The sequence below is a fragment of the Bos indicus genome, chromosome 7, assembly GCF_029378745.1.
Source record: "Bos indicus isolate NIAB-ARS_2022 breed Sahiwal x Tharparkar chromosome 7, NIAB-ARS_B.indTharparkar_mat_pri_1.0, whole genome shotgun sequence".
Classification (NCBI taxonomy): Eukaryota; Metazoa; Chordata; class Mammalia; order Artiodactyla; family Bovidae; genus Bos; species Bos indicus.
In genome coordinates this window covers 71,598,553-71,623,826 of record NC_091766.1, presented here as the reverse complement: position 1 = coordinate 71,623,826, position 25,274 = coordinate 71,598,553, and the positions used below count along the sequence as shown (strand labels likewise).

General features: G+C 48.1%; 1 protein-coding gene across 3 annotated transcripts in view; it reads left to right on the top strand.

Annotated features, from left to right (window-relative positions):
• The window catches only part of CCNJL (cyclin J like), a 63,734-nt gene extending 43,254 nt beyond the window's left edge, over nt 1–20,480 (top strand). For all 3 annotated transcript variants that reach the window (XM_070793944.1, XM_070793943.1, XM_070793945.1), the window contains exons 4-6: nt 14,961–15,263; nt 16,779–16,938; nt 18,395–20,480. In XM_070793944.1, the coding sequence (XP_070650045.1) occupies nt 14,961–15,263; nt 16,779–16,938; nt 18,395–18,812 (881 nt within the window). In that variant the 3' untranslated portion in view covers nt 18,813–20,480. The remainder of the gene's footprint in view (nt 1–14,960; nt 15,264–16,778; nt 16,939–18,394) is intronic.
• The last annotated feature ends 4,794 nt before the right edge of the window (nt 20,481–25,274 follow it).

Genomic DNA, 25,274 nt, shown 5'->3' with positions numbered 1-25,274 from the left:
CACGTTCCAGTGTTTGTTGAGCTCTGGGCACCCTTCTGAGCATGCTGAGCCCTTGTGCCATCCTCGCAAGCATCTGTCTCCCTCTGTCAGTCCGATTTCTCATGCCCTGAGGCTGAGACTCACCCCTAGCCACACAGCCAGTGATCGCCCGAGCCTCCAGAGAAGCTGGGTGGCCCTGCGCGCTGTGCTGGCTCTGGCTTCTCCATCAGATTGCTCAGAATCTGTCTGCCCTGCTTCCTTGGAAAGACACTTGTCTGCTGCAGATGAGCAGTGCCTGCTCGGGGATGAATAAGAAGCAACCTTCTGGCCTCAATAACTAAAAAAACCATTTTTTTTTTTAAATGAAAAGCTGGTTTGGGTGGAGAGGAATCTGTCCTTTTTTTAAAATTTCTTTTCATTGAAGTATAGTTGATTTACAATGTTGTGTTAATTACTACTTTACAGCAGTGATTCACTTATACCTACATATATATATATATATATATATATATACACACACACACACACATTCTTTTCTTAAATATATCCTTTTCCATTATGGTTTATCATAGAATGTTGAATATAGTTCCCTATGCTATACGATAGAATGTTATTTGTCCATTTTACATATAAAAGCTTGCATCTGCTCACCTCCACCCCCCACTGTACCCCTCCCCTGTCTCCCTCCCCCTCGGCAATCACGTCTGTTCTCTGTGCCTCTGATGCTGTTTGTTTCATGGATAGGTTCATTTGTGTCATACTTTAGATTCCACACATAAGTGACACTATAGGATATTTGTTTTTCTCTTTCTGACTTCAGTTCAGTTCAGTTCAGTTCAGTCGCTCAGTCGTGTCCGACTCTTTGCGACCCCATGAATCGCAGCACGCCAGGCCTCCCTGTCCATCACCAACTCCGGAGTTCACCTCGACTCACGTCCATCGAGTCAGTGATGCCATCCAGCCATCTCATCCTCTGGTGTCCCCTTCTCCTCCTGCCCCCAACCCCTCCCAGCATCAGAGTCTTTTCCAATGAGTCAACTCTTCGCATGAGGTGGCCAAAGTACTGTAGTTTCAGCTTTAGCATCAGTCCTTCCAAAGAAATCCCAGGGCTGATCTCCTTCAGAATGGACTGGTTGGATCTCCTTGCAGTCCAAGGGACTCTCAAGAGTCCTCTCCAACACCACAGTTCAAAAGCATCACTTCTTCGGCGCTCAGCCTTCTTCACATCCAACTCTCACATCCATACATGACCACAGGAAAAACCATAGCCTTTCTGACTTACTTAGTAGCTAATCTCCAGGTCCATCCACGTTGCCGCAGATGGCATTGTTTCATCTTTTTTGTGCTTGAGTGGTATTCCGTAGTATACGTGTGCCACATCTTGTTCATCTGTTGATGTTTGGATTGTTTGTTTGGATTGTTTCCATGTCTTAGCTGTGACTAATGCGATGTGACTATAAGGCTGCATATATCTTTTTGAATTATGGTTTTGCCTGGATATATGCCCAGGAATGGGGTTGCTGGATCATATGATGATTCTGTTTTTAATTTTCTGAGGAATCTCCACACTGTTTTCCACAGTGGCTGCACCAACTTACATTCCCACCAACAATGTAGGAGGTTTCCTTTTTTCCCCACATCCTCTAGGGGAGGCTATTCTTTATTGCAGAAAGTTTGCTTTGGAAGAAAAAACTAAGTCTCTTTGATCATACACATCTTTAGTGGAAAGGCTCTGGGATTAAATTACTAAATGGCATAAAGAGGAGGATTGACAGAGATGAGTATTTGTGGACAACAGGGTGGTTAGATGGGGAGATTGCAGCTGGCCTGACACCCATGTTCATGGGAATTCCTGTGCCCAGATAAATATACTCTCAGAGACTTTCTGGGATTGCAAGGATCTTTGTGACTGTATCTGAGATTTCTTGCTTGTGGAATAGAAAACTCTGGACTTTGGAACCATTTATGTATTCATGTTAAAAAGAACTACTTAAGTATTAAATTTGTGCTGGCTGCTGTGCTAAGTGAAGGGCATGTATAATGTTACAAAGACGGGTGTGTTCCCATCCTCATGGAATAAGGAGCTACCCAGACTTTTCATTTTGCTCTTGCTCTTCACAACTGGGTGATTGGGCAACTCACTTAACCTTTCTGAGCTTCTAATTCCATGAGGAAAACACTCCCAAACCTCTTGGGTTGTTCCCAGAATGAACTGAGTTTGCTTGGCAGTTCCTGAGGCTGTGCCTCCCTGAGGGCTGCCTGCATTGTTTGATGCCTGCTATGCAGTGCTGGAGCCTTCAAGACCGAGGGGAGCCCAGAGTGAACCACGTGACCTCTGGGGCTCACATTCTAATGTGTGGATTCTCTGCCTCTTGCCAACCAGCTAGACTAGGAAAGTCCCTCCCCTGTGAGGAGGACCCATCCGGGAAAGGCCTTGGACCCCACACTGCCCTTGACCTCCCAGGCTGTGTTAACCTTGAAATCACTAGCAGGAGGGTGGAATTCAAGGTCACAGTCTAGGGCAAGGAGGCTGGAGCCACTCTGGCATTCTCTCTGGGGGTCTGGTACAGCCCGGCGGGTGGGATCAGTGGGGCTGAGGGAGCCTTTGGTTGGACTTACTTTCACCCCTTTTTCAGACCCCGTAAGAAAATGTTGTGTTGACTGCCAATGCTAGTTTGTGTCTACTCAACTAACACGACTTTAGAAGAAGATCCCAGGTCCAGGGTGCAAAGAATAAATACCAAGTTCAGTAAATAATAGCAGCAGCTGCTACCATTTATGGAGCCCTTGCTTTACCCTGGGTCCTTTGCCAATCATAATACCTTCTGTCTCCTTGAGCCCTCCCAACCATCCTTTGGGGTGTAGGTTTCCATGTGATTGCCCAGAATCGTGCAAATCATAATAGCAGTGAGGATGGAGAACTAGCACCTAGGCCTGAACTTGAAATCCTTGGTGGGGTTGGGGGTGAGGGTTCAAGAGGAGGCATTCTTGTCTGTTTCCATTAAGGACCCCCCTCCCCCAGAATCTGGGCTTCCCCTGGTAGCAGGATGCTCAGCCCTCATTAAATATCTTGCTCAAAAACAAAAAGCAAACAAACAAAAAAATCCTGCTCTTCCTGAAGGCCACTTCTCTCCCCTCCTTAAAGGAAGAATCTAAGGAAGAATTTGCATCAGAAAGGTCTCCTTTCTGCCTGGCCCAGCCTAGGAGCTAAAGGGTCGAGTACTTCCTCTCCCAGCCATTGGGGAAAAGCCCTTTTCATCAGGGCCTTCTCTTTCCTCTTGGGTCCTCACCTCCTCTACCACCCAGCACCTTCTTCTGTCATGTCAGAAGATCTTGGGTTCACCTGGAGGGCCAGGCAGTCACCAGAGTGGCTCTTTACCCTCCGACCTGCTTACCACCCTTCCCTTTATCATCGGCTGCACAAAGAGCAGGGCCGAGGGCTGCTGGAAGAAGGAGGAGTAGCTGTCGAGGGCTGCTGGAAGAAGGAGGAGTAGCTGTGGGGTCTCAATCCCTGATCAAGAACATTTTGTTTCTCCATCTCAGATGAAAAACGGGGGCGGTGGGTGTGGGGGGAGACTTTAAAATAGGAGAGTGGCCTTTCTTGAGAAAGAGCAGCTTTGCCTGTTTTAAAAGGCATTGCACTTCTTTAGCAAAGAAGAATTGATTTCATAGCTGTTGCATTAAAACCTGGTCTCTTTAGCCAGGAGGCCTTGGCTGCATGTCTGAGCCTAGGTTTAGCTGCTGAATGAGCAGCAGGCAATCCTAAATGAATCTCAAGCGTGTGTCTTGCCAGGGATGTAGGATTCTTGTAGGAATTAACTGGAATCTGTCTAGTAGAGAGTGGGCAGCACTGAGCTCGGGCATGAGAAACAGGCAACTTTTTATTAAAAGGCCAGTTTTTTAAAGAAAAACTCCTATTCTGTGCTTGTTTACCTTTTTGTTTAAGGATTTTTCTTTTCTTTTTTTTTTTTCCCCTCTTTTGGCTGTGTGGCATGCAGGATCTTAGTTTTCCAACCAGGGATTGAACCTGAACCCTCTGAAGTAGAAGCACAGAGTCTTAATCACTGACCCACCAGGGAAATTGCAAGACTTTTTCTAAAGACAGTATAAATGTGGATGATCATTAAAGGTTCATAATGCATTCATGGGGTTTCATTATAACATTTTCTCTGTGGGGTTTGTGGGGTTTTTTTGTAATATTTAAAATTTTCTGAAATTAAGAGTTTGAGGGGTTTTTTAAGCAATTAAAAATATTGTTTCTCTTGGTCCTACCTCAGAAAAGTCAGTATTATATTTTTATATGCTCTATTTCTGCTTTATTGACTATGCCAAAGCATTTGACTATGTGGATCACAATAAACTGTGGAAAATTCTGAAAGAGATGGGAATACCAGAGCACTTGACCTGCCTCTTGGGAAATCTGTATGCAGGTCAGGAAGCAACAGTTAGAACTGGACATGGAACAACAGACTGGTTCCAAATAGGAAAAGGAGTTCGTCAAGGCTGTATATTGTCACCCTGCTTATTTAACTTCTATGCAGAGTACATCATGAGAAACGCTGGGCTGGAAGGAGCACAAGCTGGAATCAAGATTGCCGGGAGAAATCTCAATAACCTCAGATATGCAGATGACACCACCCTTATGGCAGAAAGTGAAGAGGAACTCAAAAGCCTCTTGATGAAAGTGAAAGTGGAGAGTGAAAAAGTTGGCTTAAAGCTCAACATTCAGAAAACGAAGATCATGGCATCCGGTCCCATCACTTCATGGGAAATAGAAGGGGAAACAGTAGAAACAGTGTCAGACTTTGTTTTTCTGGGCTCCAAAATCACTGCAGATGGTGAGTGCAGCCATGAAATTAAAAGACGCTTACTCCTTGAAAGGAAAGTTATGACGAACCTAGATAGCATATTCAAAAGCAGAGACATTACTTTGCCGAAAAAGGTCCATCTAGTCAAGGCTATGGTTTTTCCAGTGGTCATGTATGGATGTGAGAGTTGGACTGTGAAGAAAGCTGAGCGCCAAAGAATTGATGCTTTTGAACTGTGGTGTTGGAGAAGACTCTTGAGAGTCCCTTGGACTGCAAGGAGATCCAACCAGTCCATTCTAAAGGAGATCAGTCCTGGGATTTCTTTGGAAGGAATGATGCTAAAGCTGAAACTCCAGTACTTTGGCCACCTCATGTGAAGAGTTGACTCATTGGAAAAGACTGATGCTGGGAGGGGTTGGGGGCAGGAGGAAAAGGGGACGACAGAGGATGAGATGGCTGGATGGCATCACCGACTCGATGGATGTGAGTTTGAGTGAATTCTGGGAGATGGTTATGGACAGGGAGGCCTGGCATGCTGCGATTCATGGGGTCGCAAAGAGTCGGACACGACTGAGCCACTGAACTGAACTGAACTGAAGGCTTGATTGTCAGGACAGTAGGTAGAATAAGAAAGAGCTAATCTTTAGTCAGTTCCGAGAGACAGAAAGTAGAAAGGCAGTTATCAGGGCCTGGGAGAGGGGAACAGAGAGTTGTTAAGTGGGTACAGAGTTTCCATTTTTGCAAAATGAAAAGAGTTCCGGAGATTGGTTACACAATAGTGTGAATGTACTTAATGCCGCTGATCAGTACAATTAAAAGGGTTAAAGTGGTACATTTTATGTTATGTGCATTTTACTACATTTTTTAAAAAAGGAAAAGCTATTGTGTGGATATCCCTTCCAAGGCTTGCTGGCTTGGCAGTGTCTGGCCACTGTGGTGGAGACTGTGGTTTAGGCCACTTGGTGGACACATGTCACCAGTCTACTAACTGTGACCTTCCAAGAGTGGCTCAGGCTCTCTTTGAACCGGCCCCCGGGAGTATGGGAGCAGTCAGCCAGCTGATGCGCAGAGCATCCTCAAAGGTGTTGTTTGCACGTTTCACCGTCACCACCAACACTGGGCTCATGTGCACGCGACTGGCCTCCCAGATTCAGGGCGAGTGCTTTGATAGGCTTAGGATTTCTTTTTATAATTTCATTTATTTATTTTTGGTTGTGCGGGGTCTTCCTTGTCTCGAGGGCTTTTCTGTAGTTTCGGCAAGTAGGGGGCTACCCTTCAGCTGCAGTACACGGGCTTCTCATTGTGGTACCTTCTCTTGTTGTGGAGCAGCGGCTCTAGGGTGCGTGGACTTCGTTGTTGCGGCTCTCCGGCTCTAGAGCACAGGCTCAGTAGTTGTGGCACGTGGGCTTAGTTGCTCTTCGGCATGTGGGATCTTGCCCGTCCAGGGATTGAACCTGTGTCTCCTGCGTTAGCAGGTGGATTCTTTACCTCTGAGCCACCAGGGAAGTTTAGGATTTTTTTTTTTTTAACCTTAGTATCTTGATAGTGCTCCCACTGTTCAAATTTGGAACAGTGTGAAAAGAAAAGTGTAGATGAAATGGTAGATGAAATGCAGATGAAATTCTTTTTTTTCAACCCCAGTATAACAGTTTTTTTAGGAAAGAATCATCCATGGATGCCAAACCATTGAGTTAAAGGTTGTTGAGAAACAGGGTGTTCACTTCATCTTGAGGTATCACCTGACAGATGACTTATTAATTTCACAGGAGAATGGTACCTTTAAAATAGAGAGATCTGGTTTCAGCTCCTTAACCAAGTGATCAAACGTAGCATCACTATTGCTGGGACAAACTGACCTTGTATAATTCCTAAGGAGACCCAGTAGGAACAAAGCATCGCCTCTATAGTCTTGTTGATCATGAGGAAACAATCAGGGAAGTCCAGGATATGGGACACCGTACCAGACAACTGGCCCAGATTTATCCAGAGTCGGTGTCATGAAAAACAAAGAGTGGGACCAAAGAGATGTAATAGACACCATGTGTAGCCTTGTTGGATCTGGATCCAAAAAACAAAGGCATTTTCAGGACCCTTGGGGAAAGCCAGATATGGATTGAATGTTAGAAAATGTTACTGCATTAATGTTGATGTTCTTAGAATTGTTAATGGCATTATAATATAGGAAAATGACCTCAGGGATGGACGCTAAAGTAACGAGGGGTGGCATGTCATGTCTGCAACTTAATTAAAATAGTCCAGCAAAACCAATATTTATATACTACATACATACACACACACACAGCAATTTTGTGGCTTTGTGTCAGCAATTGGTGACTCTGGGGAGGGGTCAACTGGGTTCATTGTTCTGTTCTTTCATCTCTCCTGTGGATTTGAAAATTTTCCTAATAAAAAGTACATCAAACAAGTTGGAGGCAAATTGTGGCTCTTGCCTGACTTGGAAAGACTCAGACTTCTGTCCCCCACTCCTCCAGGGACCTGCCTGAAGACTCCTGGCATTTGTTGTCTATGCCCTTTGTCAATCAGGAGCAAGCATCTGGGTGGTGGTGCTTGGTGCTGGCAGGCTGGGGACAAAAGGCTGCCTGGCTCCCAGACCTGAGAAGAAGGATGCTGGGCATATGCAGTGTCAGGAAACTCATAAAATCTTTGCTGGCTATGAAATGTGTTGTTCTAAGAGCATGGGCTGTGAGGTCGCTCCTAGGTGTGGACTTGAGTGCTTGCAGAACCTTTTCCTCTGAGTCTCTGGGGCTCTGAACAGAACCTACCTGGGGCATCCAGCGTGTGTCCAGCACAAAGCCCAGTGCCCAGCCAAGCATGGGGCTCCAACCATTTCTCTGTGCTGGGTATGTCTTAGAGAACTTTGCATACTGCACAGCCATGCTTTCTCCACGTGGGGCATATTCCTAGAGAGGAAATGAACAGCTTGTGGATTTCAGTGCTTTTAGGTCCAGAGTCAACTTGAGGATTCAGACCCAGCTCTGCCCTGCTCTGGCCTGCAGTGCAGTGAGTCCCCAGGAAGCTTCCCCTGTGTGGGGAGCAGAGGGAGCTGGAGAATCAGATTCCTCAGTAATCGCTGGCCCTTCCATTTCAGGGTGATTCTTTGGGTCCTGGTAGCTGTGGGAAAGGCACAACTCTGAAAAGTTTGAAAGCAACAAAGGCTGCTGCTGCTGCTGCTAAGTCGCTTCAGTCGTGTCCGACTCTGTGCAACCCCATAGACGGAAGCCCACCAGGCTCCTCCATCCCTGGGATTCTCCAGGCAAGAACACTGGAGTGGGTTGCCATTTCCTTCTCCCATGCATGAAAGTGAAAAGTGAAAGTGAAGTCTCTCAGTCGTGTCCGACTCTAGCAACCCCATGGACTGCAGCCTACCAGGCTCCTCTGTCCATGGGATTTTCCAGGCAGTAGTACTGGAGTGGGGTGCCATTGCCTTCTCTGGCAACAAGGGCAGGGAGGAACTAATCTGATTGAGTACATCTGCCTGTTGGGATATGTGCCTCAGAGGCCAGTGCCAGGGAAGGGTGGTCAAAGTAAACTGGGCCTTGGGACTTCCCTGGTGGTTCATTGCTTAAGACTCTGTACTTCTAATGCAGGGGACGCAGGTTCGATCCTTGGTAGGAGAACTAAGATCCCACATGCTGCAGGGTGAGGCCAAAAAAAAAAAAAGTTAATTGGGGTTCAGTCAACTCCAGGGTGAACAAATTGCCGGAAAGGCCCTGGGAGGTCATTCTGCACCCTCCTCCTCTTCACCCCTTCATCCCTCCACCCCCTCCTCCACTCTGCACTGTGGCATCAATTATTCACTCATGTGTTCATTCTAGGAGCGGTTTTTGAGTGCCTATTATATTCCAGTGCTGAAGATATAGAGATGAATAAGATGCCCTTCCTTGCCTTAGGTAGCCCAGCATCAGAGACAATTAAAGTCAGTGTGGCAAAGGCTCTGATAGGAGCAAGATAAGGTGCTTTAGGAACCCAGTCTGCTGACTGAGGAGTTTGACAAGGCTTCACAGAGTACGACGTTGAACTAATCTAAAGGGATGGGTTGGATGAGAGATTCTTCTACTTCCACAGAACTGCAGGAAGTACAGTGTGCCAGAGCAGGGGTTCTCAAACTTGAGTGTGCCGAAGAACCACCTGGAGGGCTTGCTAGGATGCAGATTTCCAGGCCCCACCTTGAGTCTCATACAGCAGGTCTGGAGTGGGGCTGAAGGATTCACAGCTCTAACAGGTTCCTAGGTGATGTTGAGGCTTCTGGTTCTCAAATATGATATGCTGCTTCCCAGCTTCATTGAATAACCTCAGCCTCATCTATAGAAGGAGAAGGCAATGGCAACCCACTCCAGTACTCTCGCCTGGAAAATCCCATGGACGGAGGAGCCTGGTAGGCTGCAGTCCATGGGGTCGCACAGAGTCGGACATGACTGAAATGACTTAGCAGCAGCAGTAGCCTGTTGGGATAGATTGCTGACTGCCAGCAGAGCCATGGAAGGGTCTCAGTGCCACTGCCAGCATGATTGATATTTCTGCCAGAGCTGTGACCTTCACCTTCACCTTCTGTTCTGGGAAGAAAAGAGCTCTAGCTATTGAGTGCCTGCAAACAGCATAATAAGTTGACCAAAAAAATTTTTTTTCTTAAGTTGCCAAAAGAATATGCGAATCATTGGAGAAAAAAATTAGGGAGTACAGATAATCAGAGAGCATCAGAGAACAATTCAAACGGCCTGCAATTCAAGTAGGGCTTCGCTGGTGGCTCAGACAGTAAAGAATGTGCCTACAGTGCAGGAGACACAGGAGATGTGGGTTCGATCCCTGGGTGGGGCGGGGGCGGGGGCGGGGGCAGGGGCGGGGGTGTATCTCCTGGAGGAGGGCACGGCAACCCACTTAAGTATTCTTGCCTGGAGAATCCCATGGACAGAGGAGCCTGGCGGGCTACAGCCCTTAGGGTCACAAAGAGTTGGGTATAACTGAAGCAACAAACACAGTTCAACTATCCAGAGAGAACCATTCATTCTCTCCACAAATAGGCATGGGACATCTACTGTGTGCTAGGGACTGTGCTGGGACCTCGGGCACAGCTAAGAACGTGTGGGATGTGGTTCCTGTTCTTCTGGGGCTCACACTTGTTGATGGTTTGGTTGCTAAGTCGTGTCTGACTCTTTTGCAACCCCATGGATTGTAGCCTTCCAGGCTTCTCTGTCCATGGGATTCTCCAGGCAAGAATACTGGAGTGGGTTGCCATTTTCTTCTCCAGGGGATCTTCCCAACCCAGGGATTGAACATACGTCACCTGCATGGACAGGTGGATTCTTTACCACTGAGCCACCAGGGAAGCTCTCATACTTGTTAGTGACCTATTAATGGCCAGGTGCTAGCCACTGACAGTAATATTTGAAATTAAAAAATCTTGAGTGTGAGAAGTGCCTTGATGTCACCGAGTGGCCTCTGATCAAAGCTCTGGAGGACACGTGATAAGGTGGGTGAGGGCATGAGCACACCCCGCTGGAGGAGGGGTCACGTTTCAGGTGTGGTTGGATCCAGTGTTTGGGGAGGGCGTGGAGCCCCGAGGCTGCAGAAAGTGGCAAGGCCTGATCCCCAGGCAGCACCCCCTCCCAGGATTTCATCATACAAAGGCCTCTTCCACCTGGGGAAGGGGCAGCACTGTCCTCACCTTTTCCTGCCCAAGTTGCCCTGGTACAAGGGAAGGTGTGTGCTCTGGAGGCAGGGCCGTGCCTGGCAGGCTGGGAAGGAGATGAGTCTGGGTTGCACTGGTCATCATCATCTCCTTCCCTCCTCCAAGGCGAAGACCGGAAGTGCATGTCATCATCTCTGCCCATCCGGTGGGCTGGCTGTTGCCTGGCTCCCTGAGAAGAAAGATGCAGGCTTCCCAGAGTCGGTGTTTCGTTTTTCAGTGACGTTTTCTGAGGCCTTGGTGAGGAATGTGTTGTCTCTGCTGCAGGGCCGCCTGCCTGAAGTGATTACTTCCTTATCTCTGGGCGAGCGAGAGCGTCGGCTGAGAACTGGGTCACAGGGCGCTGGCAGTTGTGCACAGGTGTGTGGACGCTTTGTTGGCTGTTCCTGCTGTCGGAACAGATGTGTGCTCCCAGCTCAACTGGGTCGCCCATTGCCTTTTCCAACACCTGCTCCAGCAGCTGTCCTGCACACAGCAAGGTTGGACTTGGAGGCCAACGTAATGGGACCGAGGTCAGGCCTTGGGGTGCACCATCTGATGTGGGTGTCAGCAGCACGTGGGGCCCGTGGTCAGGGAAGGCTTCCGAAGGGGCGTGGCTTTGAGGTGGAGGACAGGCTGAGCTTGGTGAAATGACAGGACGCTGGGAAAGGGTGCTTGGGGCAGAGGGAGCTGCGCTAACCAAGGCTCGTTGGCAAGGAGGGCACAGTGCCTTCAGAAAACTTCAGTGGCCAAGGCCACAGTCGGGTGTGAGTGGTTTCCCTGAGCATTGGTGTGAAGGCTAGGAGTCCCCAGCAGTTTCTCCGGTAGAGCTGCCTCCAGCTCAGGCTGCCTGTGGGGCTTCCCCATGGATGACTGCCCAGCGGCATTACTATGGAAATCCTCCATTCCCTTGACCCTGAGCAGGATAACCCGAGGTTTGTGTTTTATTTTTGTTTGTATCTAGCTCCATTTGGATGTATTTCATGCAGTTTATTTCCAGGATCTTCCAGTATGTAATCATGATCTCAGTGAGGCAGCGGTGAGCAGTGGCGTGAGGTGAGAGGTAGCCTGGATGAAAACCAGGAATCCCAGCCACCAGACCAACCAGGGTTACAGGCTAGAAGCTATTTTTCTGTGGATCTTTGCCCCCAGTGAAAAATGCATTTATCATGGAGACAAGAACTGTAAATGTAGGTACAGAGTTTATCATTAGAAACCACATAACAGGTGGGAGAACACACAGAGAAGCAGTTTGTTAAGACAGAAGCAAGGCAGAGATGCACGCTGGAAGAGAAAGGTTGTGGATGTCCCCCTTAGTGAGGAGGAATGTAGTACAGAGGTGGTTAAGTCATTTGTACAGGTCAGTTCTTACAGGTCTTTGTTTACCTTTAGCCAATTGTCTGGTTCTTTTTCCACATCTGACCTACCCTGGGACCCTCAACCAAGATAGATTTTGAAGTGAAGTCTTCTGGGAGGATCAAGACTCCTTATGGTCCAGCATTATGCCCTGACTTCTGGCTCACAAGAAGCCTTTCTGTGCATGTGTAGTGTCTCTATCCAAAAAAGTGGGGAGCAGAAATTCCTTAATCCTTTACTCCAGCAGGGTTTTGCCCCTCATTGTCCTTGCCATGACTATTACCTTGAGGTGTTTATGAGAGGCAAAGACTGGCTGCTTACCCTGTTTCTGTTGTTACTTCCATTTTGGAGGGCAAACAGGAGGCTGATTGTAAATGCCTTAACTGGAGCCCACCTATCTCTTATCTCAGGAAATGCAAACAGGAGACTGGTTAGAAGTGTCCAGTCTGAAGCCTACTTCTTCCTGCCCCAAGAAATGCAAATAGGAAGCCAGTTGTAAATGTCTAACCTGGAGCCTGTTTATCTCTGGACTCAGTTATTACTTCTTTTTAAAAAAAATTTTTTAATTATTTAATTTTATTTATGACTGCGCTGGGTCTTCATCGCTGCATGAGAGCTTTCTCTAGTTGTGATGCGAGGGCTTCTCACTGTGGTGGCTTCTCTTGTTGCAAAGCATGGGCTCTAGGGTGGTTAGGCTTCAGTATTGTGGTGTATGGGCTTAGTGGCCTCTGAGCATCTTAGTTTCTAGACCAGGGATCAAACCCATGTCCTCTGCACTGGCAGGCAGATTCTTAACCACTGGACCACCAGGGAAGTCCCTGTAGTCATTATTTCTTGAGTACTTTCCGAGCTATGTGACAGATCTGTCTGTGGGGTTTCACATCTTTTTGTCACTGTGCACTGATATGAGTGTATTCCAGTTATCTGTTCCTACAAAACAACCCCAAAACTTAGTGATTTAAAACAATAGCAATGTGCACTGCACAGTGGTTCTGTGTTGGTTTCACTTTGGTTCATTCATACAGTTGCTGGAGGATCCACTGGCCTGGAAGGTCGAGAGTGGCCTCATTCACATTTTTAAGATGCAGTGCTGGATGTTGCCTGGGCACGTCTATTCTCATCCTTGTGGCTTCTTTGACTCCAGGAGGCTAAATGTGCTTCCTTACATGGAGGTCTGGGAATGACAGTCCAGGTAGGGCCAAGTTGAATCTGTAAGGCCTCTCTCGACATTCCTGGTAGTCAAGTGGTTAAGAATCCACTTTGCAATGCAGGGGATGTGGGTTCGATCCCTGGTTGGGGAACTAAGATCCCACATACTTTGGAGTAACTAAGACTGCAAGCAACAGCTAGAGAGTCCACATGCTGCAATGAAAGGTCTGCCGTGGTACAATGAAGACCTCGTGTGCCACAACTAAGACTCAACACAGCCAAAATAAAATAATAATTTTTTAAAAAGTTGTAAGGCCTCTTAAAGCATTGTCTTGGAAGTTACATGACACCATGTTTTCCAGTTTCACTGAGATGCATTTGGCATAATGTATTGATCTAAGATGTACAACATACTGGTTTGATGTATGCATATATTGTGAAATCACAATTAGTTAACATTCATAATCATAATTCATAAGGTCCATCCATGTTGTCCCAAATGGCAGGATTTTCTCCTTTTCATGGCTGAATAATATCCCTTTAAGCTCCAGGAAATAGTGAAGGACAGGGCAGCCCGGCGTGCTGCAGTCCGTGGGGTCGCAAAGAGTCAGACGTGACAACAACAAATATGTTATTGTTCAGTTGCTCAGTCGTGTCCAACTCTTTGCGACCCCATGGACTGCAGCACGCCAGGCTGCCCTGTCCTTCACCATCTCCCAGAGCTTGCTCAAACTCATGTCCATTGAGTTGATGATGCCATCCAACCATCCTCTGTTCCTCCCTCTTCTCCTGCCTTCAGTCTTTCTTGGCATCAGGGTCTTTTCCAGTGAGTCAGCTCTTCACATCAGACAGTCAAATATTGGAGTTTCAGCTTCAGCATCAGTCCTTCCAGTGAATACTCAGGGTTGATTTCTCTTAGGATTGACTGGTTTGATCTCCTTGAAGTCCAAGGGACTCTCAAGTGTCGTCTCCAGCACAACAGTTTGAAAGCATCAATTCTTTGGCACTCAGCCTTCTTTATGACCCAATTCTCACATCCGTACATGACTGCTGGAAAAATCATATCTTTGACTATACAGACCTTTGTGGGCAAAGTGATGTCTCTCCTTTTCAATATGCTGCCTAGGTTTATCATAGCTTTCCTTCCAGGGAGCAAGTATCTTTTAAATTCATGGCTGCAGTCACCATTCATAGTAATTTTGGAGCCCAAGAAAATAAAGTCTGTCACTGTTTCCACTTTTCCCCCTTCTATTTGCCATGAAATGATGGGACCCATTGTGTATAAATAACTATTTTCTTTATTCATTATCTGTCAGTGGACACTTAGGCTTTCTTGGCTCTTGTGAATCATGCTGCAGTGAACATGGGGTTTAGATACCTCTTCGAGATAAAATGCCCCTTTGGCTTTCATCCCTTTTCTGTCTTTTACTACTTATAGATCTTCCCTGGGCTCACCTCCCAAGAAAACTGTTTTAAGGGAATCCAAACTCAGAAACCTTGACAGAGTTAAAGCTCAATATTGAGGATACTGGGGAACCACTGAAGAGCTCTTCCATATCTGCAGGGACAGGCCAGATTTACAAGGTCACCGTGGCTATGGCCCCCTGACCAGTCCTGATGTTGAGTTAGTACAGACCAGACAGGAGGGCCCAGGCCCTTGCTGCTATTGCTAACTGCTGTTGAACATCTTCTGTGATCCACGCGCTGGTCTGTACATTGGTGTGTGTTATCTCATTGAATCTAACAAAAGCTTTAGGAGGTATAAGTTCCATTTTACATAGGAGAGAACTGAGGCACAGAGAGGATGAGACATGTGTCCATGATCACACAGCTGGAAGTGATGGTGTGGGGATTCGAGGTCAAATGTGACAGATCTGTAATATGTGCCTTTGGGCTTACTCTTCTGCTTGCCAGCACCATCTGGGTACTATACAGAGGGCCTTTCCAGCAAGTGCTGTCTCACGTAATCTCTGCTTCTCCCTTAGGTAAGTTCGAGGATCGGGAAGACCACGTCCCCAAGCTGGAGCAGATAAACAGCACCAGGATCCTGAGCAGCCAAAACTTCTCCCTCACCAGGAAGGAGCTGCTGAGTACAGAGCTGCTGCTGCTAGAGGCCTTTGGCTGGAACCTCTGCCTGCCTACGCCCGCCCACTTCCTCGACTACTACCTCTTAGCCTCCGTCAGCCAGAAGGATCACCACTGCCACAGCTGGCCCACCACCTGCCCCCGCAAGACCAAAGAGTGCCTCAAGGAGTATGCCCACTACTTCCTAGAGGTCACCCTGCAAGGTGGGGCCAACGTCAAGGCCTGTCCACCCTTCCCCGCCCACATGGGGGCCAGGGTCAGGGGCCAGTGCACCCACATCACCAGATCACCCCACTTTGCAGGGATAGGCAGAGAAAGATTTGCAGGGGTAAGCAGAGACGGGGTGAGTTAGCAATAATGTGTAAAGGAGGAGTAGCTTGTATGCAGGCAGCCTGTAGTCTGTCTATTTACCGATCACCTACCTGGTAGTGTTTAACTCACTTGGAACACTGCCAATCATCTAAGTAGCCCAGAGTCACAGGTAGGTCATTCTGAAAGAGTATCGTACAGGTAGGATGGGAGAGAGGGTTTTGTTTCCATCTGCTTTAGCAATACACTTTTACCATTTGGAGACTTTTGCTTAAAGTGTCTTAAGATCTGGGTATTAAGATCTAGGTGTTACGTACAACACTAGGTCAGAAATACTGTTGATTTAACCACCTTATAACCCACTCCAGGCCAAAAGGGTTATGAGTAACAATATCAACAATTGTGATATTAAGCAGTAAGTGAACACTTACTGTACACCAGGCAGTGCTCTGCATGTCTTGTTTCATTTGAACCTCACAGCAACTTCACATGAAGATCATTTATGCTGCTCTCATTTTACAAATCAGTTTGCTTAATTGATACTCAAGATGTGAAGTAACTTATCCTAAGGTTATTGCTAGGATTTGAAGCTGGGGAGTCTGACTCTGACTGTGCTTATAACCGTACCACCCTGCCTAATTCATACTTTAAGAGGCAAATGTTGAAATCATTGAAAGTCATGAACAGTTTAAGACAGCAAAGTAATGTGCGGATAACCAGCTGTTCTTCCTGAGAATTGTGGGAATTTGAGCAGTTTGCCTTTGTACATATTAGTACCAGCTTTGCCAGGTTGCCAGATATCTTAGTAGGACATTAAGAGTTCTCATATTATTTCAGTGTTTACTTGTACCAAAACATCACACTGTACATCATAAATATATAGTATTTGTCAGTTGTTTGTCAATAAATCTGGGGTGGGGTGAGGAGAAGATTATCCAGTAAATTTATGAATATCAAATTCTTATGGACATTCATTTGTTGGTTCGTTCTTCAGCAGATTTTCAGTGAGTTCCTGCTGTGGGCCAGGCTTCGTTACTAAATAGCCTTTAGTCAGCACCCCAAACAGAAGTCTTAGAAATGGTGTGTGTTCACCACTGTCTTTCAAAGGAAGGACAGATGTTTAGTGTTTCTCCTTGTAGCATCAGCAAGTCCCTTGCAGCCCCTGGAAGCCAGGGATGTATTTTGACAATCGCTGCTCTAGGCTGACATCAGAAATCCCAGACCGAGAGCTGAGGTGTTTTAAGAATGAAAATTCATGCTACTTTAATTTTTCATGTAGACCCTCTGCGCTGCGTGTATGGTGAACAACCTTGGACCTAATCATTTGTCTCCCGGTTCCCAGGGAGCACAAGGCAGAGCTCCAAGGCCAGGCTTCTGATGGTGACTCTCTCTCTGTGATTCTCTTTCAGATCACATTTTCTATAAATTCCAGCCTTCCGTGGTGGCCGCAGCCTGCGTTGGGGCCTCTAGGATTTGCCTTCAGCTTTCTCCCTATTGGACCAGAGACCTGCAGAGGATCTCAAACTACTCCCTGGAACATCTCAGCACGTGCATCGAAATCCTGCTGGTGTAAGCTCCTCTCCTGCTCCTTTCGTGTTTCTGAAATAGCCAAGTTCCACTTGCTCATAAGGCCCACCTCAGGTGATTTCCCGCAGTTTGAGGCTTATGGTGTCCTGGTGGCTCACAGAAAGTGAACCACCATGACTCCTAATAGAATTCAGATTTGGGGAGTTGGTCCTTCCTGTTTGGGGTAGCTTTGGGTTTGCAATTGTCAGGTCAAGAGTGCAGGAGAAGAGGGGCTCACTGCACATTTTTCTGAGTGTCTGGGCTCTTTGACCCAGTGTATCAGTCAGTCTTCTTGGGTGATCACATGGAGAGACCCTCATTATGAGCTGCTTTTCTCAGACGTGGTCATAAAGTGAACTCTTAGCCTGCTCAGCCCAGAGTGGCTTCACTTAAGAGACCATAGCCTAGGAATCTTATGGAGGAAATGTTCAGTGTTTCAGAGAGGATGCTTAAAGACACAGCACCCTAAAACTGATATTGGAGGCCAAAGAGTAGTGACTGCAGGGAGGAGGACAGAGAGGACAGAAAGCTCTCACCTGGCTGCACTTGGTCTCTCTTGCATCCAGCGGCTGGCAGCATCTCCTGCGTGCTGGTCCCACTCACTTCGGGACCACGCCTCTGAAGAGCCATCTCTCACCCTCCTGGTACAGCTGCCTTTGTCTCAATCCTCTGAAATCAGTCATGCTCCCTAGCCCTGATTTTAAAATCTCTGCCTTTTGAAAGCTGGAGAATATGGTCTGACCTGAATGAGGACAAGTGTCCCAGATACTTAGCCACCAGCCCTGCCTCTTCCACAAGGCTCTGGGGTAGCCCCCTGCTGAGACCTGCTACAGCTTCACTTGTTTCTTTCTTAGCAAAGCCTCTAATTGTTTTCCCAAAACAAATTTATTATGGGAAGCTTTTTTTTTTTTTGAGATGGAAAAAAACCTGTTCTATCCTGCTTTTCAGATGGAGACAGTTAGGCCCCTGGGGGCACCCTGTTTGAAATCTGCTAAGTCTCATAACTCCGTCTCAGCCGAGGATGGAGCTGACCAAAAGTGTCTTGAAGGCAGAAGGGATGCTCACCTAAGCACCAGGGGGCAGTTCCTATGCCCTGTGTGGGGATGCAGTGATGAGCAAAAGCAGACGGGCCCTCCCTCGCGAAGCTTAAACTCCACAGTAGGGGACACATAGGGACACGTAGTGACCTGAAACTTACCGTCTGCAGTGTTGACCGCCAAGTGGGGGCAGTGCAGAGGGTCTGCATGAACAGTTAGGTTAGTCTTGAGGGTTGCCGGGCTTTTGTGGGAAGCAGATCCAAACTGAGATCTGGAGCCTGGGTTTAGTCGGAGATCAGCTGAGGCAGTGAGCACAAGCCAGGAGAAGCCAGCAGCACATGGGTCGCATCCCACTCAGCAAGGCAGGTGACTGGCACTGAGGCCTCTGGCCTCCCAAGTCTCACCCAGTCCTTTCCTTTCAGAGCTTATGACAACGTCCTCAAGGATGCCGTTGCTGTCAAGAGCCAGGCCTTGGCAATGGTGCCCGGCTCACCCACCCAGGTGCTGTTCCAGCCACCCGCCTACCCGGGCCTCAGCCAGCCGTCAGCGACGGCGCTGGCCCAATTCCAGAACCCCGTGCAGGACCTGTGCTTGGCCTATCGGGACTCGCTGCAAGCCCACCACCGCTCGGGGACCCTGCTCTCAGGGGGCACCAACTCATCCCTCCACGCCCTGTACCCCACCCTCCAGCCCCTGGACGTGTGTCCTGTGCCGCTGCCCGCGTCCTTCAGCATGCAGATGGCGATTGCAACCGAGCCCAGGCACTGCCTCGCCGCCACCTATGGGAGCAGTTACTTCAGTGGGGGTCATGCATTCCCCGCAGGCTGTTTTGATAGATAGGGCACCTTTAGCCACACAGGGAGGCCTTGGAGACCCGGGCAGAGGAAGAAGATGCTGACCAGGGGAGCCTAGCCCAGCGAGACACCTGGGAGGGGCCATCCCCACAGAGAGCCTCAGGGCCCTTGAACAGAGCGGGTCTGTGGTCTTTTTAAATAAAACTGACCCGGAGCAAAACAGGCAATGACATACCTCACCCGAGAGCATTCCTCTAGAAAAATGTCTTCCACTTGTGGCTAGGGTGCAGGAGGGTGGCTCGGTGGCCACCCTCTGGAGAGGGGCCCAGCGGGTCGAGGAAGACTTGGGAAGAGGCCAGGAGGCTGCAGACTGGATGCAGACCTACAGTCCACGAGCACCTCCATGTTTTAGCATCGAAGACACCTTTATTCTTTGCTGATGGCAGCTACACCATTGGAAAGGGCGTGGCCTGACGTGCTCTCAGGAACCCCAGTAGGTGCCATCTGGCTCCATCCGCAGGGGCCTGGGTGTGCGTCTGCCTCCCGAGACACAGTGAGCAGCTGTCTTGATTTATTGTGGAGCCTAAAACCTTCTCCAGCCTTTTAGATGTTTCACGTGTTGCTGCTTCCCGAAGTGACCTAGCTTTCTGTTCAGTAAGATGTCTTGTTTACATGCTATATCAGGGATTTTGTGATACTTGAAAATTCCTTAGGAGAAAAACATTGGTGATTGCTACACTGCCTGTCCCATGCGTGGGCTGTAGGTTTTAACCCCGCTTGGGATGGACCCCTGGTTAACCACAGAGCTCCCTTTTGCAAAAGTGTATGGTTGGGGAGAACCACTTTCCAAGCTCTCGGTTCCAGAAGATGCCACATCTTGGATGCTCTGTTCATCTGTAGAAGTTCGATAACCACCCAGAGAAAAAAGACTGTTGAAAAGTAGACAAAGATTTAACACCAGCAACCCCCACCTCCCTCCCTCCACCGCATGCTTCTAGTGCATGAGGTTTAACCCAGCCTTGGCCTTGCATTTGGCTCAGAGCAAAGGATCATAATGTGGAATGTACGCCTGACGCCAGCTGGATTTGGGGGCATGTGGGGTCTGTGACACCACTGACAGCCAGCAATGGGTTGGATCAAAAGCCAGTATTTGGGTCTCTGCAGTGAGAGGGCTCTCAGGAAGACTCTTGGAACCATGTGCAATATGTTTTTATTCTGACTCACGGCTTGTGCTCAGTGTATTTTATTTTTTGGTTGGTTTGGGGTCAGTGGTCACATTGTTCATCCCCCGGGACCGGGAGGTGCAAAGAACCATGGAAGCGTATTTTGGTTTGTTTCTTAAAGAAGAACCCATTTTAGTTTTCTTGACTTGGTTGCCAGTCTAGGAGACTGGCAGAGAGACTGCGGAGAGTCAGATCCGAAGGTGGTTTTCGGAGCTGATGGGAGCCTCAGCACGGAAGCTGAGTGAAAGAAGAGCCTGGACGCCGGCACGGAGGGGTCACGTTGTCACACTAGCATAGGAAAGTGCACGTTCGTTTGTTTTCTCTTTTTCCTTGCCAGCCTCCTTCTATTTATGTGCAACTGGTTTGGATTCCGAGTTATTGTGTTTGTCTTTTCTGGGTCTGGCCGTTTGTGAGGGTCTTCCCCCAAATAGAGCCTCACAGCCAGCCCAGCCCAGAGAAAGAGTGGTCCTGCAATAAATACATCACCTGTTTGTGGCCTCTCTGGGTTCTCTTCCTGGCCTTCTCTCCGCTAGCCCTCTCTTCTCTCTTCCTCATCAGCCCCAGGGATCCACACTGGTACCCAGAGGTTGTCAGGGACAAGTGGGTGACTGCACGATGAGCTCCTGCCCTCTGAGCTGGAGCTACGCCTCCCTGGGGCCTGGGCTGGGCTGCAAGAGTCAGCCCAGCACCACCACCGAATTAGGCAGGGCTCTCCAGAAAAACAGAGCTAATTGAGAGTGATTTATTCTAAGAGAATTGGCCAAACATTGTGAATGCTTGCATTAGGATCAGAGCTAAGGTTCCACTTCCTCATGCCCTCTAGGTTCAAAATTCATCTCTCCAAAAGCCATCTGTTCTGTCATCTGAACACTCCTCTCTACTAACCCCTTAATCAGTGATTCTCAGCAGGGCTCATTTTTGCCCTCCAGGGGATTTTGGCAACGTCTGGAGATATTTTTGGTGGTCACAGTTGGGAGAGGGGCGTGGTTGGCATTTAGCAGGTAGAATCCAGGATGCTGTTAAACATCCTGCAGCGCACAGGACGGTCCCCACAGTGAAAAACAGCCTGGCCCAAAACGACAACGGTGCCGTGGTTGAAAAACCTCAAGCCACGGAACACCTTCCAGTGAGGTCTCTATCACCCCCCAGGTCCCTTTCATTACCCCTTTCATTTCCATCGTAGCTGTTAAATCACCTGGAATCATCTTGTCCGTTTACTGAGTTTGATGGCTGTGCCCTAAACCACCTCCAGCCCATAGAATGTATAGATACTTGTAGATAGTAGTGCTCATCACCCAACTGGCGTTTATTATTTGCTGCGTAAAGCACTGTGCTAAGGAATTCGTTCATATTATTTCCTATAATCCTACTAATAAGCCTCCAAAGTAGGAACTATTACCAGCTGTTATCTTACAGACCAGAAAAAGGGCACAGAGGGGTTCTTTGCCTAAGGTCAGGTGAAGGAAGGAGCCATAATTCAAACTCAGGCAGCCAGGAGCTGCCCTGCTACCCTGAGGTGCCTCAGGGGTTTTGGATGAGTACAAGGCTCCCACCGGCCATCCCGCTCACCTGCTGGAAAAGACATAACAGAGTAATGGATATGGGTTTGTAAAAGGGTTGCCAGGCATTCGTGCTCCTGATTGACAGGGTCCCAAGGGGTTCTTAGAGCATGCTCAGTAGCAGACAGAAATGGTTTTGCACAGCTGCCGCAGGCTAATATGATTTACAGCTCCATCTGCCTGCCTCCAACAGGCTCTGACCTAGGAGGGGATCCCCCAGCCTCATCTGTGAAGGTGAAGATCTGAGATCCTGCTTGGGGCATTCCTCAAGCATCCCCTGGGAGGGACCGTACCTCTGGGCTGGCTCTGGCAATAGCTGGCACTGAGTTCCAGTGAAAGAATCTTAGCAGCCTTATTAATCTCATTCTCTGTTCCTCAGGGAAGCCGCTTGTGGCAAATTTCAGCAGAAAGGCCATAGCCTTTAGGAGGAGTGTCAAATCCAAAGGCCCATCAGGACCAGGCAGGTAACATAGTGAGTAGATCAGCTGGATGACTGAGACAGTGTGAGATGGTGGGGACTATTGAAGCCTGTGTTCCCCTGTAAGGGATACGGCTAGCTTCTGTTCAGCACTAACTGACTACAGCCTTTCAGGGATGTAAGCTGTATGTTGCCACAACTTCAGGTTTTCAGAGAATCTGGAAGTCTACACTTACTATGATATGCTATGCTAAGTCACTTCAGTCGTGTCCGACTCTGTGCAACCTCATAGACAGCAGCCCACCAGGCTCCCCCGTCCCTGGAATTCTCCAGGCAAGAACACTGGAGTAGGTTGCCATTTCCTTCTCCAATGCAGGAAAGTGAAAGTCAAGTTGCTTAGTCATGTCCAACTTTTAGCGACCCCATGGATTACAGCCTAACAGGCTCCTCCGTCCATGGGATTTTCCAAGCAAGAGTACTGGAGTGGGGTGCCATTGCCTTCTCCGTCACTTTCTAGGAAGTCTAATTATTTGTAATTTTAAAAACTACCAAAAAAATTGTAATGCAATAGAAGACTAATGAAACACATTGTCGGTTAGGGAGATTCTTAGCCTGGAAACTTGCAACTTCTGGTATGTAGACAAAAGCATTGGACCTAAGAGGTGGAAGATCTGAGTTTGCCTGCCTTTAGCTAGGTGACCTTGAGAAGAGCTTCCTCTCGCCTCTGAACTTCTGTCTCGTCATCTATAAAGGTGGGAACGTTGTCAGGCTGGACTGCATTTTAGATTTATGATAAGAAAGCATGGAATATATGGAATCATTATCCAACAGTGCGTCCTTTGAGGACTCAAAAGTGGACCACTCCTTTCTGAGGGGTGGTACTCAGATGAGCCCCAGAGCTTCACCTCCCTCCAGCCCAGCTCTGACTTTTAAGGGAGAGGAACTTAAGTGGTCAGCCTTCTGCTGGCCCATCTCCAACAAGTGTTTCAGGTTCTGCCTTTGCCAGAGCCACAGCAGACAGCATATACTAGAAGTCAGAACTTCTGCTACCCCCTGGCTGTGTAGACATGGGCAGGTCAGTCCCCTTTTCTGGGTCTGTTTTTTCATCTGCAAAATGGGAGAATTGGACTGGAATGGTTTGCAAGGTCACACCTGGCTGGACAGCACTTCGGAAGAATTACAGCTGTCTGGTCTTCATACCTAAAGTGTCCCATTCAGTAGGTCTGCGTTTGGGCCTGGGCTGCCCTTTTAATATGGCCCCAAGGAAATGTGTGTGCATATCTGGATTTGGTGTTCTTGTTCTAGAAGCTCTGACCCACTGTATGCCCATTCCACCAGTCAAACCACCCATAACGATCCTGTTCAGTGAGCATTTACTGTGTTCCAGGCCCTGTACATGACAGTTTCCTCATGCTCTCTTACCCCCTGCTCCTCTTTTGTCCTCTCAACATCATGCCCTAGCATTATTTACTATCACAGTTTTCCAGATGATACTGAGGTTCAGAGAGGCCCAAGGTCTCACACCACGTGGCCTCTGAGTTGCCCCCCCCCCAACCCCCCAGAGAACACATCCAACCCACCCCAAGGCCCAATCACTCCGGATTTCACTGGTCAACCACCTGTCCCGCCTCCAGCATACATGCACACCCAGGGGTCCCTGGGACCACAGGTGCGCGGTGGAGCGCCACCTAGTGGTGGTCTTTAAGGATACTTTGGAAGCTCCTGTTAACACCAAGGTGGAAGGGAAGTGATGGATAGCAACGATTCCCAAGCGTCAGGGTAAAGGAGCACCTTGGACCGTGCAGCAGAATGGTGATGCGCGTCTAACTCTCCAGAGGCCACTGGCATGGATTTTTACTCCTGAAACGCCTCTACAACCCAAGAAGGGAAGGCCTTATTAGCTGTTTTACACATGGACAAGACAAGACCCTGAGAAGCACTGCAGCACGCCCACATGTCTTACACGAGAGTGGAGGGGGCACTCCTAGCACTTCCATCACACTGGCTTGAGAACGATGGTGCTGATGATGGAGGTGATGGTGGTCCTAGTCGCAGTGGCTAGTTAATTCGTAGCATGACAACTCTTATTAGGTAAGTGCAGTTTTTATCCCCACCGACAGTTGAGGAATCTGAGGCTCAGAGAAATGGATGAACTTACCCCAAGGTGACACAGCTTCTAGGTGGCAGAAGAGATTTGAACCCTGGCAATGTGACCCTGGCAGTGTTAAGCGTCAGAGCTCTTAACCTCTGTCCGTTCTGGTTAAGGAAACTTCTTTCCCAAGATGCAGGTAAAATGGATACCTCACCCCATCTCACCTTACTCCACTTACTCCCATAAACTGGAATTAAAAACTGAAGCCTCCATCAGCTGGTGATGCCCAGCCCCACATTTCTCTCAAGAGACTTGCTCAGCTATGTGACCTTAGATAAATCTCTTCACCTCTCTGAGCCTTGGTTTTCATATCTGAAATACAGAATTTAGTTGAGCTCTGAGGTTCTTCTGTTCTCTGAGTCTGGGACTCTGTAACACTGGCTGCAGTGTTTGAATTTGTTCTTGAGTCCGTTGCCAAAGCAAAAACAGTCTCTCTCCTCCCAGCGCTTCCTTTCTTTTCTACTCTTTCTCTTATCCCTTCTCTCTCTCTCAGTTTTCCACCTAGTTGTATTTAACTCTGTTATTTAGAGACTTATTATCCAAGCTCATTATGAGTAATTATTCAGTCTGAACAGAAAACAGGAACACTGCTAGTTTAATTTAATGCTTATCTAGTTCACTTAATTAGCAATAAGTCTTGGCAAAATGCTGGAATTCACAGGGTCCTAACTTGGTGGGTGGGTAGGGGAGGCTGAGTGCTGTTCTTGGAAAGAAACAAGTTTCAGGGCACGATGTGGGAGGAGGCAAGGACTGCGCTGCCAGTGAGCTGGGCTGTGCCATCTGTCCAGGCTGAGGCAGGTTCCTGAGAGTGGAAGACTAGATTACACAGGCTGCCAGTACCTGAGGTCAGGTAGCATAGCACTTATTAAGCACCTGTTGTATGCCAGACTCTCTAGTAACCACTAATCTGTTTCTGTATCTATGAGTTTGTTTTATTTTGAAATCATGTGGACCACCAGAAAAGTCTTTCTCCCTCTGACTTATTTAATATAGTACCTTCAGGCTTTAGGGCTTCCCTTGTGGCTCAGCTGGTAAAGAATCTACCTGCAATGCGGGAAACCTGGGTTGGGAAGATCCCCTGGAAAAGGGAAGGGCTACCCACTCCAGTGTTCTGGCCTGGAGAATTCCATGGACTGTATAGTCCATGGGGTCGCAA